This window comes from Heteronotia binoei, chromosome 21, assembly GCF_032191835.1.
Source record: "Heteronotia binoei isolate CCM8104 ecotype False Entrance Well chromosome 21, APGP_CSIRO_Hbin_v1, whole genome shotgun sequence".
Taxonomy (NCBI): domain Eukaryota; kingdom Metazoa; phylum Chordata; class Lepidosauria; order Squamata; family Gekkonidae; genus Heteronotia; species Heteronotia binoei.
In genome coordinates this window covers 37,600,817-37,621,466 of record NC_083243.1, presented here as the reverse complement: position 1 = coordinate 37,621,466, position 20,650 = coordinate 37,600,817, and the positions used below count along the sequence as shown (strand labels likewise).

Sequence of the window (20,650 nt, the reverse complement as noted above, 5' to 3'; positions counted from 1 at the left end):
CTACTGCAGGCTTAGAAGAGAGCATCAGTATGGTCACGGGGACACTTGGGGCTCAAACATGTCAACAATGTGCTGTACACTGCAACTGTCGTGCATGTGGGTTGCATTTAAATATGACGTTGAATTGCACACATGATAATCAGTGACTGCCTGGGTGTCTCCTGCTGAACATTCAAATGCAAAAACAGCAACTCATGTTAAGCATATTTAGCTGCTTGTTAAAGCTTTGGTAGGTGTCATGTTCATCCAGACTTTTTAGTGACACAATCAATCACTCTGAAACACAAATCTTTCGGGATGCGAAATGTACTTCCAATCTGAGGGATACGCTTCCCCACTGACTTTGATGGAGCAGATGGAAAACTTCCACAATGTCCCTTTCTGAGGGCACAGAGCACTGAATAGTGAGCATGAGAGCATGAAGATGAACTAATTCTTATGAGCAGGGAAGCCCCGTGTGAACACCACTGCTCTCATTTCTGCTAGGAACTGCCAGGGGACAAGTTTGGATGGCCAGCATGCAAGAGGGATAGGAACAAGCACGGTGCTGATACACAAGCCAACGGCAACATCTGCTTAAAGGAAAAAATGCTAAAAAGAACAGCTAGTACAGCTCCAATTCAGTACACTGGGGCCACAGCTTAGTGGCCAAGCAGATGCAAAAGGTCTCAAGATCAATCCCTGGTATCTTTTTTTTTTTTTTTTTTAAAGCAGAATAGGGAATAAGAGCTAGGAAAGACCTCTGCTTGCGATTCTGCCAGACAGAAATCTAACAATGCTGAGCTAGATGGTATGCAGAAGTCAGCTTCCTGCAAAGGATATAAATTCACAGCGTAGGATCCAGTTCAAACTTTTTAAAGAGAAGCAGTTTATTCACTGAAGATTAAATTTGGCATGTTTGTTAAGAAGCACTTACCTCTGTCTGCTATTCTTTTCATCAACTGATGCTCTCCCCATTTAATAAGGTACTTCAGGACATCTTGCTCACTTGCCTGTTGGAGAAGCATGCAAGCCAATGATTGAGCAGGCTCAGTTCAGGGCAATGAACAGTAATCACTGAGTGCACACACAGTTCTCAGACCAACACTAAGCCACAGTCAATTAAGTTTCCCCAGTGCAAACAGACCTTCAGAAGCCTGGAAAAACTAGCAGGAAGTCTCAAGATGTCTAATCCTATCATAGTTTCCCTGAAAGGTCATCCCTAGAGCACAGCAGTCTATTTCCCATGATGTGTGTACAGAAGCTTTTGGTCTCTCCCAGCCATCATTCAACCCAAGCTAATCAGTGCATCATTTTTACACAATTTCTTACATTAGTGTACGGAACAATGCAGTCAAAAATAATTAATTATACAAGTGTTGCAATAACTTTTAGAGATGCAACTTGGAAGGTTTTCATTCTTGAGCACTTGACTGCATTCTTCCAATTGAAATGTTGACGTGATCCATTCAGTCTGTAGTGTTTCCCCTCAAAGAAGGGGATTCTGAGGAGGATCCCATTAGCTGATGTGATCCAGACAGAACTCCAACAATATAATCTTTTATTGTGAGGTATCTAGTGTCTGTATTTGATTTCTTTTTTTTAAGGTACAGGATTTACTATTATAAGGGGGAAGGAAACAGTCATGAAACTATGAATGAGAAAGAGACCTAGGTGGCACATACTGGATTGGAATCAGGAGTTTCTTTGAGCAAGAATGCACAGGAATGCAGTTTTGGCTGGCTTGGCATCAATGGGTGTGGCCTAATATGCAAATAAGTCCCTGCTGGGCTTTTTCTACAACAAAAGCCCTGTGTGAAACAATGGTGATATCAGGGGGTGTGGCCTGCCAAGCAAATGAGTTCCTGCTGAGGTTTTTCTACAAAAAAAGAACCCTGGTTGGAACCTAAGCATTGTGGAGTTAAGCTGGGGAAGCAAACCAATGCTTTCCCCCATTTCTGCTTCCTGCATCCCATCTCCCAAAAGCCACTTCTCAAAAGAGGGGAACCCCCAGGAATGATGTGGGATGCAATTAGGGAATGGATACAAGAAGGATATCAGCAAAATACCAGATCCCACAATCAAACCTTGTAAGAGCTCTTGTTCCAGCTACAAAAGACTTTTTGGGGGGAGATCTCTGCCCATTTATCTACTACCTGCAGCCCCTTACCACATCTGAAGGTTCCTCCAGCCCACGACTGCAGGTTTTTTGGGGGTACAGGGAGTGGCAATAGGAAAAGGAACATGGCAAAGACACCACCTGCTTTTCATGCATAACCACTATTTAGAATGTAAAAGCAGGAGAAACTATCAGCAATTCCCCCCACCCCAGTAGAATCATTATCTCCATGGTATTTCTCAGGGCTCTTCTATCTTTTTAGAATTTCAGATAGTATAGCTGGATGGGGGGCGGGGGTTCTGTTTGTTTCCTTCTGAGAGCAGTGCTGGGCTTGTGTAACTTGGGAACCAAGACCAGGTCTACAGAGTAATGGATTTTCATGACTGAAAAACTGACCTGAGACCACACCCCAAGCACAAATCAACAGAATGAGAACAAAACATCCAGAGAAGTTGGAACTACTACTGCGCAACTGCTGATTTGCACAAGATTTTCTCTCCACGTGAAGACAAGTTTGCAAGTCTCATGGGAATTTCTTCTGGATAATCCACAATTATGTGGTTTACGTCCCCCCTCCCCCCCCTTTTTTTTACAAACTAAGCATACACACAAGGAAGGATACTTCCTCGGACAAGAAAAAAAATCTGTTTTGAAAACCAACCCTTAACCTTCTTTACAGTATGTCCCTGCAGCATGCTGGATTTCACAGCAAGTAGAAGACTAATTAAGCTATTTTGTTAGCTTCAGCTGAATTCAGAGTCACACAAAATGTGACTGCTGTTAGAAATAAAAGCACCCCTTCCCAAAGTCCACATTATTGAACAAGTGCACAGCAAGAGACCCTTTCCCTAAGTTCATCATGCACTGCAAAATAAATAAACGGACATTAAAAATTGGGGCAGACACATTTTGCTTTATGCTGCCTTGAGCACAAGAGAGAGAAAGAATGACACATTCCTATATTAGTTCTTCAGCATACACAAGAAGACTTGAGGAAAGGGACTTCCTTTCACTGCATGCTGGCTAGAAGTACTCTGAAAGTAACTGGAATCTTTCATGCTTTTTCTCTATGCTGCCCAGCCGGGCACAACATGAGAGACCAATCATCCTACCCAGCCCCAAATACCCCCTGAAATGCTGCTCCTGAGGGCTAGGGGACCCTCGGGGATAGCATGGGGGGATCTGGAGGTCTGCCACGGGAGAACCAGTGATACCCTCCCATGCAGAAATGACTGGTGGGACCCAACCCTCAGTTTCCAGTAAGAATGCCCAGTTAAGTTTTCTGACGGTCCCCTAACTGTAAAATAAGCCAACTGTATGCATGACATTCCCAGTTCTCTCACTACATCCAGGGCAAAAAACACATAAGGATATATTAGAAAATATGTAGTCTTTGTGATGTGAGGCAGGAACAGAGTTTTCAGCATCCATTAAAACTGTAAAAACAAATGTAAGGGGAAAGGGGACAACTGGACTGAATGAAATAAAATATACTCTTTTTTTGCTTGTAAAACAAGGTACAAGCCTATTCAAAATGATGAGCTGGACTTACTTTTTTTTCTTCCATGATGCATGGATTTTAGCGTGAGAACTACTATATAATTTCCAAAAACTTCTGAACAGGCAAGGCAAACATTAAACCCAGAAAAAGTTTCACTTAAAATAATTTGCAGTGACTTCTAAAACTATTATTAAGCTCTCAAGAAGTAGTTTATGCTGCCAGTTTAGGTTGGGTTCTGTGCCAAGAAAGCAGAACACTCTTCTTAATCACTACCCTCTGGCTTGAGGGTTGTGTGCACATATGCCAGAAGAAAAGGAGAAAGAGCCCATTCTAGACACTCTCCTTCTGGCAGGTTTTTTTTTTCCTTTTCCACTTAAGATTTTGAAAACTCAGCATGTTTCTGCTCCATACAAGACAGCGATCACCAATTCATCTCGATTTTGACTAAGGAGAAGATAAATTACCTGTAAGTAATCAGACTGGATAGCCGTTTGAAGGTGATCTTTGCAGAGCTCATAAAAGACGTCTGAGGTCATGACCTGGGTAAACTCCTCACAGAGGAAATGGAGCGCTTGGCGGTGTACCCACTTGGAGCCGTATGGCTGAGAACTCCACTTAAGGATGGCAATTAAGGTGTCTAGAGAGATGCTCTCAGCAATAATATCCTCACAACCTACAAAGAAGCAGAATACTGTTCATTAACGCAAAACACTTAATTTTGCAGAGATATCCACTATGCAGAAGATTCCAAGTGGATCCGACAACCAAACACCTAAACAATCTGACATCGCTGTGCATGGGTAGTAAAATCTCCTCGTAAGACCACACGGGTTTGATTCAAACAGTGGCAAATGATTCACTGCTACATCTGAAATCGAGTCAGGTCATGGTGATCTGCATAGCCTGGTGGTGTAAATCTTGGCTGGCGGCAGCTCTCCAACACCATGGCAAAGATCCTTCTCAGCTCTGTACTTTAAATAGCCTTTAAACGAAGCTGCCAGACTGTACCTGGACCACATTATGAATTCTGAGCTATGACTCCTCAGCGTGCTATTATAGATATGTTAAAGTTCCACAGCCTCCAATTTGATAACACTTCTGTAGTTAATGCTTTATTCTGGCTGGCACTGTTGAAAACCATTGTTCAACATAAACTGAGCTTACCTTCATACTGCGCTAGTGCTTCATGGTATGCCAAGTACCACATTTCCCAATACAAGTTTAATACATTACCAGCCCCGGTCCTTGGAGCTAGGAGCCATACCAGTAGTCTTAATGAGATTAAAGCTCTGCAATCGAGGTTTAGGTTCAGATTTAGCCAACAGAGTGAGCTACAATTATCTTAAACATCTATGATGTCTCAACGTGTTTTAAACGCTCTTCTCCACCCCAATTAAGGCTTCTTGGAATTATGTCAGATGCAATTACGATCAGCAGCGCTGTATTTTAGCCGTTACAATTTAAACATTTTGTAAGCTTTTAAAAATGACACACACTTTTTGCACACAAATATACAAAATCCAAAGTTTAATCACTTGTGATTTCTACACACTGGATGTCTATGTATTCTGGATTTCCCAGCATGATTCAGATAAATGGGCAGAGCTGTGGTGTTTTCTTCTATAATATTAGCAATAAGATACTATAACTGGAAAAGCAGCCTCTAAACGGTCAGACCCAGAGTAAAGGAAAAGATAGTTGAAGTTCAAGATCTTTATTCCAGCTTCATGAGCATACACACGCATTGTCGGAACTGACTTCTCTGTCAGCTCCCTCAACTTATAAATTTTTGCCCTGACCGTTATAATTCAAGCCAAAGTGCGGCAAGCAAAAGCGGGGGTTTTGTGCAGGGTTTTTGCAAAGCTCTCATCACCGCAGGTGCTCGCTATCAGTTCATGGTTCGCATCTCTTCCAGCTCTTGCCCTTGGTTACCTAGCAACTAGCCAATTCCCAGGCATGACATCCTCCCTCAAGATAAGCAACAAGTTACAGTTATATCAAAGGCATAGCAAGCGCAGCATAGCATTAAAGCACAGCCTAGCATTGTACAAATGAATACACATGACAAGAGGAACAAGATGGAGTGATTCTTGACATTCTGCCCCCCTAACACCCCTTTCCCCTGAGCTTATTAGGATATTTGTTGTAAAGTCTTTAATTAAAGCCTTGCAGTTGGTACTTTTGGAACTGACCCACTCGGCCTGACTAATTGGAAAATGAGTCTATTTGATGAGATAGAATAGTTCACCACGTTTGATCTTGGCATCAAGGATTTCCTGCACTTCATGATAAATCTGACCACGAACCAGAGCTGAGGATGATGGTTTCGTCTGGGAGTGCCAACGCGAGGGTCCAGGGTCCTTCTTCAAGTAGCTAGCATGGAAACAAGGGTGGACATGTTTAAGGTTTTTTGGCAGTTCCAGTTCAACAGTTACCTGACCGGGGGGGGGCAAGTTCAGGGAATGATTTGCTTTCATATCCATACATCGCTTGGAAGAGGCTCACTTTAGTGGTGCTATGTACGCTGTTGTTGTAAGCATACTCTGCGAAGGGTAGTAGAGTCACCCAATTGTCCTGTTGGGAGGATGTAAGAACTGTTCAAGCACCGCGTTGGTGTGTTCCGTCTGCCCGTCCATCTGTGGGTGGTAGGCTGAGCTGAGCCCTTGCTCCATTCCCGCTAGTTCACAGAGATGTGACCAAAATTTGGCAACAAATTGTGGGCCATGGTCGGAAATTACCTTAGCGGGGAAGGTATGCAGCTTAAAGACGTGCTGGATAAATAACTGAGTCAGCTGCTTGGCCGTGGGGAATTGCTTACACGGCACGAAATGAGCCTGCTTAGAAAAAGTGTCCACTACCACCCAGATCACTGTCTTCCCCATTGAGGGGGGTAAGTCAGTTATGAAGTCCATGGATATGGATTCCCAGGGGCGTGAGGCAGAGTTGCAAGTACCCCGGCGGCAATCCCCCCCCCTTTTTAGCCATGATGCATGTGGGGCACCCTGTTGTATATTCTCCCACATCCTTACGTAAACCTGGCCACCAAAATTGTCGCTGAATCAAATGGACTGTCTTTACAAACCCAAAATGCCCCCCCAGTTTGGAGTCATGCGCCCTCTGGATCACTCGTTCACGTAAAGAGGGGGGCACGTAGAGTTTCTCCCCTTGGTGTCAAAACCCATCCTCTGCTTTTGTTAATTGTAAATCCTCCTCTGGGGGACTGTCAAGGAAAGCTTGTTTCAATTCGGTTAGGAGCCAGTCAGGGGGCTCCTTTTCCTTCCGGCTCTGCGCACACATGGTTACCAATGCGCTTAGTTGGGAGGGCATGAACAATTAGTCGATAACCTCCTCCCTCTTGCATTGAGGGAGGCGGGACAATGTGTCCACCAAAAAGTTCAGTTTCCCGGGGATGTGCCCAGCTTAAAATTGAACAGCCGAAATAGCCCCGCCCACCTTTGTTGCTTATTGTTGAGGTTGCGGGTGGCAATGAGGGCGGCCAAGTTTTTATGATCTGTCCAGAGTTCAAATGGTTCCCGTGCCCCTTCTAGGTAGTGCCTCCAGTTTTCTAGGGCCAGTTTGATGGCGGAGCCTTCCTTGTCCCACACTGACCAGTTGCATTCAGCTGGGCTGAACTTTTGGGACAAGTACATGCAGGGGTGCAATTGGCCATTTGGCCCCTCCTCGAATAACACAGCTGCACGGGTGATGTCGCTCGTGTCACACTGGACCACAAACCTTTTGTTTTCATCAGGGTGCATTAGGCAGGACTTGGAGGTGAACCAGGTCTTAAGTTCATCAAACGCCTTTTGGCACTCCCCTGTCCACAGGAGGCTAGAGCTGCCCTTAGTGGCTTGCAGCCCCTGCCCCTTGGTTTTCAACAGTTTTGTGAGGGGTAGAGTGATCTCAGCAAAGTTACTGATGAACCCCCTATAAAAATTTGCGCACCCGAGGAAACGCTGGAGTTGTTTACAGGTTTGAGGGGGCTCCCACTCAGCCACGGCTTGTACTTTGGTAGGATCCATTCCCAGGCCCCCCGTGGAAATGCGGTATCCCAAAAAGTCGAGCTCTGCCTTGTGGAACTCACACTTGGACAGTTTGGCAAATAACCTGTGCTCGTACAGTGTTTATAGTACCTCCCTTACCAACTGGATGTGTGAGGGCAGGTCTTGTGAGTATATCAAAACATCATCCAGGTAACAGACCACGCCCTTGTATAGGTATTTATGCAGTACTTAATTAAGTTCATGAATACCCCTGGTGCCCCCTTAAGTACTCGTATTGGCCCTGGGGTGTGTTGAAGGCTGTTTTCCACTCGTCCCCCTCCTTGATGCGCACTCGGAAGTATGCATCTCTGTTTAGTTTAGTGAAGATTTTCCCTTGGGACACCTCCCCTAAGAGATCCCGTATGAGGGGGAGGGGGTATGCTTCTTCTTCTTCTTCTTGGCTTGACTTCGCGAACGAAGATTTAAGAAAGGTGAAGTAGTCCACGTCTGCTGCAGGCTCGCTGGTGGCTGACAAGACCAATGCGGGACAGGCAGGTCTGGCCACAGTGGCTGCAGGGAAAAGTCTGATTTGGGGTTGGTGCTGTAGCAGTGCGATTCTTCCTCAAGGGGGGTATGCATTACTCATGGAAATCGCGTTCCAGCCACGAAAGTCAGTGCAAAGCCTTAAACTGCCATCTTCCTTCTTTCTAAAAGGCACTGAAGCGGCGTGTGAGGACTTGGTGGGTCGGATGAACCCCCTATGCAGGTTGAGTTCCAGGAATTTCTGTAGCTCCTCCCTCTCCCCCCACTGAATATAGCTTGGATTGGGAAGTGGCTCCCCCTTCACCAGTTCAATAGAACAGTCAGTGGATTTGTGAGGGGGAAGCTCATCTGCCTCCTGGGCATCAAACACCTTTTGTGAGTCTTGATATTTGGGGGGGGGGGCAGACTGGGCACTTCAACTGTGATGACACAAAGTTTCTCAAGCTGGGGAGGGGGGTGTGGGCCCCATTTTTTATTCCACCAGTGACTGTCGCACACTGGTTCCAAGAAGTAAATGGCGCTCCCGCTCCACTGGAGCAGCGAGTTGTGGTCAGCCAGCCACTCCAGGCTGAGGATGGCTTGGAACTTGGCGGCTGGGGCGATAATGAACATGTGAGTTTCCCAACGCTCCCCCACCCCTAAGGCACACACTTTGGTCCCTGTCCTACACAGCTCCACCTTCATTGGGCTCCCATCCATTTGCTCAAATACATAGGATTCTTTAATCCTAGCACTTCCACCAAACTCGGGGATAGTAAGTCTTTAGAGCATCCTGAGTCCAGTAGGGCCCTGATGCAAGAAAATTGTTTCGTAACAGGGTTTACTGGTGTTATGAGTACATAATACAAAGTCCCGGATAATCTCACCCATAGTGGTGTGGACGTGGCTCTGACCTGCTATTGCGCGCTCCTCACAGCAGGTAGGGTCATTTTCCGGCAGCTGGGCCTCTCCATCCTCCTCCTTGGACTCCTTGGGGACTGGCTCATGGAACTGCAGCACCGCGACTTGGAATTGGCTGCTGGGGCTCCACCGCCACCGTTTTTCTTTTTAGCCTTCGCCTTCAGAGGTGTGGAGGTCTGCGGCTCCTTCGGCTTCCTGGGGTATTCGCTGGCGATGTGATTTCCCGCCCCACACTTGAAGCACAACTTCGCTTTGGCTCTCTGGTCATGCTCCTCACGTGACAACTGTTCAGGGGCGCGCTTGAGTAGATTGGGTCAGTGTGTCTTTTCCTGCGCTTCTTTTGGGGGCCCCCTTGTTTCTTATGGAGGGCAATCATCTTGTTGCGATCCTCTATTTCACAAGCTAGCTTGGTCCACCCGACCAGGTCTCGTGGCTCCCCCAGTTTTAGGGCTTCTCCATATATGTGAGAGTTGAGGCCCCTCTTGAATTGCTCGATCCTGGCCCCGTCATCCCATCGCTGGACTTTGGAGTTCAGCGCCCTGAACTCGCTGAGGTACTCTCGGACCGATGCAGCACCCTGTTTCAGGTCTTTTAGTGTCACTATCGCATTGGTCTCCCATAGAGGGTCTTCGAAGTGGCGTTGTAGAGCCCTCAGGAGGTCTGTGGCCGAGTTCAGCGCAGGGGATCGCCTCTTGAATAGGGTGACGTACCACCAGGCCGCCGGGCGTCAGAGGTAGCTGCCAATGTACACTACTCATGACTGCTCCGTCGGGAAATTACGGGCCCAGACGCTGAGGTGCCCTCGTACAGTCAGAATGAAGTAGGCTAGTTCCGATGGATCCCCATCAAATCTCACTTCACTTACTCGGGGTGGCCCCCAGGCACTGCCACCGGTTCCTCCGGCTCAGGTTGAGGTTGTGGCACCCGGTTGCCACCCATGGGTTGTTTGCCTCCCGCAGGGCTCCCCCCCAGCAGGAATTGGCAGTCTTCCCCCCCCCTCAGGGTCTGGTTGTGGGTGGTAGGAGCGTTTCCTCTGCACTGTGACGGTGACCGGAGTGACCCACGGCCCTTCAGGTTCACCAGCCATTGTGAGTCTGGGGTTAGGCTAGGCCAGGGTGATGAGTTCTGACAAAATGTCAGGCCCAGAGTCAAGGAAAAGACAGTTGAAGTTCAAGATCTTTATTCCAGCTTCACAGGCATACACATGCGTTGTCAGAACTGACCTCTCTGTCAGTTTCCCCAACTTATAAACTTTTGCCCTGACCATTATAATTCAAGCCAAAGCACACCAAGCAAAAGCGGGGGTTTGGTGAGGGGTTTTTGCAAAGCTCTCATCACTGCAGGTGCTCGCTATCAGTTCAAGGTTCACATCTCCTCCAGATAAGCAACAAGTTACAGTTATATCAAAGGCATAGCAAGCACAGCATAGCATTGAAGCACAGCCTAGCATTGTACAACTGAATACACATGACAAGAGGAACAAGATGGAGTGACTCTTGACATAAGCGACCAAAAAAGAAATACTCTCCTGGGGACATACCAATTGTGGGGAAAGAGAGAGACTGGAAAAGAGAAAACATTTTATCAAAGACAAGGCAATTACTCTACCTAATCCTATAAGCGCTGGCTGGTCCCTTGGTGGACAGTGAAATCTGTGCAACAGCTGCCAGACAAGACTACCCCATTAGTGTTCTGCAAACTGTGGGAAGCCCCCCAATTTGCAGAAAAACCAACCTCTGTTACCTCCCACTCAATCTGAAGTTAAAAAGATAAACCTAGAGCGACATAGTAATGAGAACTGCAGAGATTAAAAAAAAAAAAACCTTCCAGAATTTGGGTGTTATTTTGGGTTGCCACGACAACCACATGGACACTGAGGAAGAAGGGGTATAAGGTGTGTGCGTGTGGGATAGGATTTCCCTATCCCTTGAGGATTTTTCATCTGTCTACTATATTAGTGTGGGGGGAAAACATCTGGCCTGGTATAACTCTGAGCAGGTGGCATGTTATTTAGCAAGTTCTCCAGAATACCCATATGGACCTAAAAAGGCAATGTAAATATCAGATATATCTCACAGGGTTTGCAAAACTGTCTGGGCTTTGAGAACTTTCGTACAAGCCAATTTATACGTTAGTCGCATCCCCTGAGATAGCCAGGGGCGCTGCTCTCCCATTCTCAGCCTGGCCGATCAAGTCTGCTTTAAACAGACTTGTGACTTGGATCACTAACGCAACAGGCTGCTTTTAAAAAATCATCCTAAGCCTGAGCATGACATGCATCTCCCCTTACTCTGCCTCCAACTAATGCACTACAGCTAGGATGACTGAGGACAGAGAACTACAGATGCTTATAAACAAAGAAGGCTTCAGAATCAGTTGTTCCCTCTCTCCTTGTCACAGAGATTGTGTTCTAGACAAGTTAAGCCTCTGCACAAAACAGAAATATGACAGACAAGAAAGAGCAGGGCTTTTAACACAGTGGAGGATCAAGTGCATCTGATATCAATATGCAGAATGGTTTATAATCCTCTGCCCTCACTTGCACAGAAGTCCCTTATTCTGCAGGCTTTTTCAAAATTCACATCTTGCTGACTGGGAACATATGAAGTTGTCTTGCACAGAGTCAGACCATCAGTCAGCCCCACTCACTCTGTACTGTCTGCTCAAACCGCAGGGCCTCAAAGAAGAAGACTGCAGATGTATACCCCGTCCTTCTCTCTGAATCAGAGACTCAGAGCGGCTTACAATCTCCTTTACCTTCCTCCCCCACAACAGACACCCTGTGTGGTGGGTGGGGCTGAGAGGGCTCTCATAGCAGCTGCCCTTTCAAGGACAACTCCTGCGATAGCTATGGCTGACCCAAGGCCATTCCAGCAGCTGCAAATGGAGGAGTGGGGAATCAAACCCAGATAAGAGTCCGCACACTTAACACCACCACACCAAACTGGCATATGTTGTGTGCATGCATCAAGTGCCTGCAAGTTACAACCGACTTAGGCTGACCTCATAGGGTTTCAACGCAAGAGATGAACACAGGTGGTGCTCTCCCATCCAAGTACGAACCAGGGCTGACCTTACTTAGCTTCTGAGATATAAGATCAGGCTAGCCTGGGCCATCCAGGTGAGAGTCAATGTGTGTTATCTGACTGGAAATGTCGATTTACACACAAAAAGCAACCGTATACTGAACCAGACCACTGCTCTATCAAGGTCAATTACTGCTTTACAGGGTCTCAGGTGGAGGTTTTTCACATCACCTGTTGCCTGGTCTTTTAAACTGGAAGTTGGACCTGGGATGCTCAGTATGAAAAGCTAATGGACTGTAGAGTTAGCGTGTTAGACAAGGTTCTAGGAGACTCTAAGTTCAAACAACTCCCGCCCCATAAAAGTTTGTGTGGGTGACCTTTGGCCTCTATGACATGAAGTTGAATGCAAATGAAGCTCCTTATTCTGAATCAGACCCTTGTTCCATCAAGGTCAGTATTGTCTGCTCAGACAGGCAGTGGCTTTCCAGGGTCTCAGGCCTTTCACATCCCCTATCACCCGGTCCTTTTAAATGGAGATTCTGGGGACTGAACCAGGGACCTCCTACATGCCAAGTAAATGCTCTTCCACTGAGCCACAGCTCCACAAGGCTGGGGTTGTTAGGATGATAAAATGAGGAAGAGAATGATGTAAGCGGCTCTGGGTCCCCCACAATAGAGGAAGGCAAGGTATAAATGAGGTACATAATAAATAAAGCATGTGCTCTTCCCCCGAACTGCAGCCACTCAGTCAGACGCTGGGTTTTGTTCTTGTTTTTTTTAAAAAACATGTTTTTACACTGCCTTTCTCCCACACAGTGGGAATCAAGGTGGTTTACAATAAATGTCACTCTACACAAATATAACTTTGGTGGAAGACACCTAGTACACAATTTGTTGACTTTGTACAAGGCTACATTGGTTGACCTGAAATTCTGTCTTTGGAGTCCACTGGATTGGAATGAACATAAGAGAAGCCATGTTGGATTAGACCAATGGCCTATCCAGTCCAATACTCTATCAAACAGTGGCCAAAAAACCCCAGGTACCATCAGGAGGTTCACCAGTGGGGCCAGTACATAAATTGTGTGGCATAGGCAAATTCCCATTTTACTCAAAGGGGGCAGTTTCTAAGGGTAAAGCTCCTATTCTTCCTGATTAATCCTGATCCATAAAATTCCAGAGTGGCATTGGCTGTACCATCTGGGAACAAATTCCTCAAAAGAGATATAATAGGTTGCATTGGTCTGATGTCCTTCTCTGCAGAGGAATCACTGGAAGGACAGACTATGAAGATACAACAGAAACACAGCACAGTCAGATATCAAGGTCTGAGATACCGGCCATTGTTTCAGAGACAAACAGTAACCATTGAAGGCCAGTGGTGTATTAGACTTCATACCTTTGCAAACATAGCTTAAAATATGCGACCTCACTCACACATCTAATGAAGTAATTTGGTCCATTAAAAAAATCCTGAAAGGGGGGGGGGGATGATTTTTTAAATTTAAAATCAGATACAGATCTAATAGATGCTCTCATTATTCACATTTCCATTGCAGAGTAGTGACTGATCTCTTTTGTATCACATTAAACAGTCAGCAAAATTTAATTTCTGGTTAAGGCTAGGTCCTGATGATCTGTGACAAATAGGTCCTCCTAGAGTAGGGAAGGCCAAATTGTGGCTTGGGAGCCACATGTGGCTCTTTCACACATATTGTGGGGCTCTTGAAGCCCCACTTCCCCATCGGCTGGCTTGAGGAAGGCATTTGTCAGTGACCTGAAAAATACATTTGAAGTTAAAGTTGCTTTCTTTCCAACTCTCCCTCCCTCATCTATTTTCCTTCCTTCCTTCATTGTTCATGTCTTGTGGCTCTTAAACATCTGACGTTTATTCTATGTGGCTCTTATGTTATGTTAAGCAAGTTTGGACACCCCTGCCCTAGAACCAGTGTTCCCTCTAAGCTGAGTTAGTGTGAGCTAGCTCACAGATTCTGAGCCTCCAACTCAAACATTTTTGTCTTAGTTCAGGAAAAATGGTCCCAGAGCACAATAATTTATGCAGTAGCTCACAACTTTAATACCAGTAGCTCACAAAGTAGAATTTTTGCTCACAAGACTCTGCAGCTTAGAGGGAACATTGCCTAGACCATGTCCTGCTCCCAATCAAAATGCTTTTAAAAGGGAAAATGTCATCCTCCATTTCGTATTTTATTCTTGCAACAGCCTTGTGAAGATAATGAGGTTAACTGTGTGCAACTGGTCCAAAGTCATCCAGCACAGGTCATGGCAGAACAAATATCTGAGCCCTGGTGTCCCAGATTCTACTCCAACACTAATTATTACAACCCACTCATTCTGCATGAAAAAGATCTAGGGCAACTATTCAACAGTATCTAAATCACTGCTTTAAAATCCTTTCGATTACACAGGGAATATATCAGAAGAACAAGTGTGATAAGAGGCCAGCAGGCACTAGACAGATTTGTTCTAGTTATGCCTGAAGATCGGATTAACGTTTCTAAACAAGGCACATGAATTTTCATCGCAAAGGCACGATGCTGCATCTACTCTCACATGATGATCCTCTCTCTGTAATTCCAATACAATTGTGTACAAGACAGGTATTTTAAAAAAAATAATGCATGCAGGCAAATTTAATCAGAGTTCCCAAAGCTTCTGAGAACTCTGAAGATGAAAATATTACTTTTGTTCAAAAGGGATAAAAGGTGGCAGTTGTTGGAACAGCACCCAAACAAGGAATCTCTCAACTGCTCTAAATGTTTATTTAAAAGTGACTGCAATCCAAATGAATTTTTCATCTGCTAGATCACACCACCTATGAAGCTGCTTTGGAAAAAGACTTCAGCTGGAGTTGTACGTTTACAGGAGAAAATCAGGATTTGTGCAAAGCTAGGTAATGTGACATCAATATATCTATTTCTCAACCTGGCCCCTATCTGGGGATACTTAAATCTGCAGACTGAAGACAGGTGGAGAGAAGGGAAGATTTTTTCCATAAATTTGGGGGACTTCCCAGGTTTGCAGTGAAATCTACAATCTTACTCAAAATGGAAGAGGGTTAGCTTCCTCCAAGAAACTTCTCAGAACTGCCACTGATGCCACCTGCCTGGCCACGGCTGACTCTCCTCAGCAGCAATGCTGTTTGCTGGACAGTAGGGGGTGGAACTGTGAGCCAGGATGGAGGAACCACCACTGCTGCCAGCCCCAGCATTGCTGACTTACCCAGCAGTGGCACTGCAAGTGAGCGGGGAAGGAACTGCTGCTATTCTGCCATGCCTTCTTCTGCATCGGCAGCACTGTGGGCAGGGGAGAAAGAAGAAACCAGCACTGTTGCTGTTGCTACCACCAGGCCTGCCATCACTGCCTCTTTGGCAACACTGTGTGTGGGGGAGAAGAAGGAACTGCCCCTGTGCCTAGGCCTTCCATCACAACCTCTCTGGCAGCAGCACTGGGGGTGGGGGAGGAAGGAACCAGCATTTTTGCTGCCGCTGTTGGTTGCTGCTTCCCCAGAGAGAGATTCTGACAGCAGGCATTGAAGGAGGGAGAACAAGTTCTGCAGAGTTCTATATGGTTCCCCATGCTATTTAACATCCACATGAAGCCAACAGGAAAGGTCATCTAGATATCTGGAGTGAAGCATCATCCAGACGCCAACACACGGTTCTCTAGTCCTTCTATTTATTTATTTATTTATTTATATAATTTCTATCCCGCCCTTCCCAACAAGTGGCTCAGGGCGGCTCACAGCACGGAGTTCCACATAAATACAGTTTAAGCATAAATCAGTTAAAATAATCAATACATTTAAAATTTTAAAACATTTAAAGCATTTAAACCATTTAAATATTTAAGACATTAGGGACAGCAACCTCTATTATAACTACACCTGATTTCTTGTTGCTTGTACCAGCTAGTCATAGGCCAGCCGGAAGAGGGTTGTCTTACAGGCCCTGCGGAACTGGGCAAGGTCCTGCAGGGCCCTCACCTCTTCCGGCAGCTGGTTCCACCAGGAGGGGGCCATGACAGAGAAGGCCCGGTCCCTGGTGGATTTTAAGCGGGCTTCTTTTGGCCCAGGGATAACTAGGAGATTTCGAGTTCCTGATCTCAGTACTCTCTGGGGAACGCGTGGGGAGAGACGGTCCTTCAGGTAGGCAGGTCCTAGGCCATATAGGGCTTTAAAGGTAATAACCAGCACCTTGTACCGAACTCAGTAAGCTATTGGCAGCCAGTGCAGATCCCGGAGCCCTGGCCGGATATGATCCCGTCTTGGGAGTCCTAACAGCAGCCGGGCCGCGGCATTCTGCACTAGCTGTAGCTTTCGGGTTTGGCACAAAGGCAGCCCCATGTAGAGAGCATTGCAGTAGTCCAACCTCGAGGTGACCGTAGCATGGATCACTGTTGCTAGATCGTCGCGCTCCAGGAAGGGGGCCAACTGCCTTGCCCGCCTAAGATGAAAAAAGGTGGACTTGGCGGTGGCTGCTATCTGAGCCTCCATCGTTAAGGAGGGCTCCAATAGTACCCTCAAGCTTTTGATCCTGTCCGCCGCTATCAGCGGCGCACCCTCAAAAGCTGGTAGGGGGATTTCCCTCCCCGGACCCCGACAACTCAAGCAAAGGACCTCTGTCTTCGCCGGATTTAGCCTCAGCCCGCTCAGTCTGAGCCATCCAGCCACTTCCTGTAGTGCCCGGTCTAGATTTTCTGGGGCTGAGACCGGTCGGCCGTCCATGAGTAGATAGAGCTGGGTGTCATCAGCGTACTGGTGACAGCCCAGCCCATACCTTCGGGCAATCTGGGCAAGGGGACGCATATAGATGTTAAATAACATCAGGGAGAGAACCGCCCCCTGAGGCACTCCGCAATCAAGCATGCGCCTCTGGGATAGCTCACCCCCAATCGCGACCCTTTGTCCCCGACCGTCGAGGAAGGAGGAAAGCCACTGAAAAGCTAACCTCTGAATCCCCGCGTCGGCGAGGCGGTAGGTCAGTAACCGATGTTCAACCGTGTCGAACGCAACCGACAGGTCCAACAACATCAGCACCGCCGAGCCGCCCCGATCCAGATGCCGTTGAAGGTCATCCACCAGGGCGACCAACACCGTCACTTTTCAAGTGAACCAGATGAGACTGGATTTTTTGAACGTTTGTCTGAAGACAGGAATAGGGGACCAAACTAAGGCTCCTCCCAAACAAACAGATTAGGTTCTGCTGGTCAACTGTAATGCTGATACATTTAATGAAATAGCCTGCTCCCAATGAAAGATTTGCATCCTGGTGAGAGCCAGTGTAGTGCAGTGGTTAAGATCAGTGGGCTCAAACCTGGAGAACAAGGTTTGATTTCCCACTCCTCCTCTACATGAAGCCTGCTGGATGACCTTGGGCCAGTCACAGTTCTCTCAGAACTCTCACCCCCACCCACCTCACAAGGTGCCTGTCGTGGGCAGAGGAAGGGAAGGAAGGCAATTGTGAGCCGCTCTGAATCTCCTTAGGGTAGAGAAAAGCAGGGTATAAAAACAAACTACTCCTTCTTGTAGAGTTATTAGACCTGGGTTTACAACTGAAGGCCCGGTGTTCTTTGTAACACTTAGCACCTGAGGCCTAGGTTTGGCTGGTGCATCAGTTGCAGTCGTTCCTTAATCAATAGAATTTGCACATATTTATTAACACAACGCAATGTATGGGTGACTGCCTTTGAAGACTGTCTGGAACTCAACTGGTTCAGAATGCTGTAGCTAGACTGCAGCGAATTACAGATTACCTCTCTCTCCTGTTCTCAAAAAAGGTTATCTATTCACTTCTGGGCACAATTAAAACTGATGCATGTATCTCACTCGACAATGGTTTGTTTATTTAAAATGTCTATTAGCTACTTTTCTTCCTTATGGAGCTCATGGCAGCTTACAATATTATGTTTTGGGACAAGAATGCTCAAAAAGACTGCTTCCTACTACTTATAGCCCTGGCCTGGATGGCCCAGACTAGCTCTATCTCATCAGATCTCAGAAGTTAAGCAGGGCTGGCCCTGGTTAGTATTTGCATGGGAGACCACTGAGGAAATCCAGAGTTGCCACCCAGAGGGAGGCAATGGCAAACCACCTCTGAACATCTCTTGCCTTGAAAACCCTATCACCAGGTCACCATAAGTTGCCTGCAAGCTGATGGCACTTTCTACCACCACTACTATATATGCCTGCCCAAAAAGTCATGCCGCCCACTGTGGCTTTTCTCTGTGTGCCCCCAGCTACTGGACAGAGGGCCTTTTTGTAGTGGTTCCTCATCTAAGGAACACTCCACTATCTGTTATCTCTACGATGCCTGACCTCCTTACTTTTCAGCGCCAGGTTAAACCTTTTACGGGGCCTTGTTTTATCCTTTTTCTTTCTTCCCTTTCCCCCCAGAATGTCTTACTCTATTTCACTAGTTTTAGCTGTTGAGCTGTGTTTACATGCTGTTGGGGTAGTTAACTTCTAAATGTTTCCCATAGGCGATAGGTATATAACTTGGAACACTCCGTGAGAGCTTTAACGAATACATATATTGAAAACAAAACTTTTAAACCACAGTATTTTTCACATATTAATTTGGAATTATTTTACAGCCCATTTTACAATATACAATGTTTTTCTTCGTTTGTAGGACTTTGTTTGAAGAAAAACATTGTGTATTGTAAAATGGACTGTAAAATAATTCCAAATTAATATGTGAAAAATACTGTGGTTTAAAATGTTGTTTTCAATATATCTATTCGTTAAAGCTCTCACGGAGTGTTCCAAGTTATATGCCTTACTCATACCTGTGAGCTCTCTGGTTTCATATGTCAGAGGTGATGGCTAAGAGGCAGCATATAAATAGTTAACATGAAAAAGCAAACCTTGGCAATAATTTTAACCAGTGAAGGCAGCTTTTTCTGAAGCTTGAAGGAGTATATCAAACAGAACAAAGTTTTCTTTACTCATAGGATATCTATGTTAAAAATGTATGCTCGTGCACAAAATATGGACAAATCTGCACTCAGTGGCTTGGATCTACCAGCATGCTTTTGTGGACCAGAAGATTTCTGCCTGCAGAATGCTACTTTCTTACCTCCATGTTCCTGTTCCCACTCACCGGGAGCATTTGGGAGCATTTTGAACTGCAGGAGGAAAGAAGTTCACATTCCATTCAGTGAAATGCTCTGGCAGTTATAGCAGCCACTACTACAGCCAGGGGTCATTTTGTAGAAAAATAGGTGGTGGAGCTCATCCAGGGATTGTTATGCAGCTGCACCTACTATTCAATGGACAAGGAGATGGAACTCTCAGAAGGAGGAGGTGGAACTCTCAGGAAGGTTCAGGAGCTGTGCTCCTATGAGCTCTCACTGAATCTGAGGCCTGACTATAGCACATGTTTAATATGGATGTACCCCCCCTCTACCACCCCACCAGCTCCAAAATTCACCAGTCACTTCTATGCAGTTTTTAAGTTTCTTTAAGACAACCCCTATAACGGGGCCATTTAAAAAACCTAATTACTATAGACTTCAGCAACTTTAAAAAAATGCAGCATCCAGCATGAGAACTCAAACTTTTTACCAGCACAAGGTTACAGCTCTACAGCAGAGTTTTCTCTTTAACATCATCAACAACATCCGGAAGTCACTTAGATCCTTTAATTATTCCAGCTGAAATGCTTTTCCCAAAGAGGAACTTTATGAATGATTCCGATGAAGGAAAACGCATGAGACTCTGGCCAGGATCCATAGAGCTGCTCTGACCCCACCCAATGGAATTTCTGACAAGCTCCTTAAATGGCTGTCTGCATCGTGTCATAGCCCTTCTTTCAAAATCCCCTTTCATTGCAAAAGTGATTTGCCAGGTGATACGGGAACCACTATTCGAAAAACAAAAATTAAAGTTCAGGAACTAGATTCACAGTTATCCAGAGCCCGGCTGTTATTGTAGAAGTGGAAATCCAGGTGGTTTCCCAGGAAAGATCCGTGAGAGGTGATTAAAAACTTCTTGGCTGAAATCCGAATTTGGCTCCATCCTACTTATGCTGGGAACTTTACAGCCATCCTTTTATGAACAGGAGTCAGATTATCCCACCATGAAGCTTTCCTTAAAAGAAAAAAAAAATCCATGTGGATTTTCAGCTCCAACTCACCTTTCCTATCTGCCGTTTCTTTGGAAATTATTGCAAGGGGCACCCCTGCAGAGAAAAATGTAACAGCAGAGCCAGCCTTTAGTTTCCAGTACTGCAATAACCACATGTTTTATGTGAGCTAAACTGCTGCATGTGAAAGAATTATAGGTCAGAAGGGCAGGGCACTGGGAGCTCAAAGCAGAACAGGAGGGGAACTTCAGTACAGGGAACAATGGTAGGAGCAGGCAGGCGAGGCGGCGGCACTGGCAAACGGGGACACAGTCTGCCAGCCATCATTAGTATTTGTATAAAACCTGGCATTCCTAGAACACAAACAGGCTGCTACAGCAAAACTGGGTCATTGCCTTCAAATGGCTTCTCTGCTGGCGTTCAATTTATTTGAAATGTCATAATTATAACTTGACTGTAACGGACCAAATTCCCCATTCTTACCGCATGAG

At 46.0% G+C, this 20,650-nt stretch overlaps 1 protein-coding gene across 2 annotated transcripts in view; it reads right to left on the bottom strand.

The window, feature by feature from the left end:
* Positions 1-20,650, bottom strand: part of BTBD7 (BTB domain containing 7) — a 97,305-nt gene that overhangs the window by 18,437 nt on the left and 58,218 nt on the right. For both annotated transcript variants that reach the window (XM_060263277.1, XM_060263279.1), the window contains exons 4-5: positions 4,064-4,272; positions 917-992 (exon numbers count right to left, since the gene is read on the bottom strand). In XM_060263277.1, the coding sequence (XP_060119260.1) occupies positions 917-992; positions 4,064-4,272 (285 nt within the window). The remainder of the gene's footprint in view (positions 1-916; positions 993-4,063; positions 4,273-20,650) is intronic.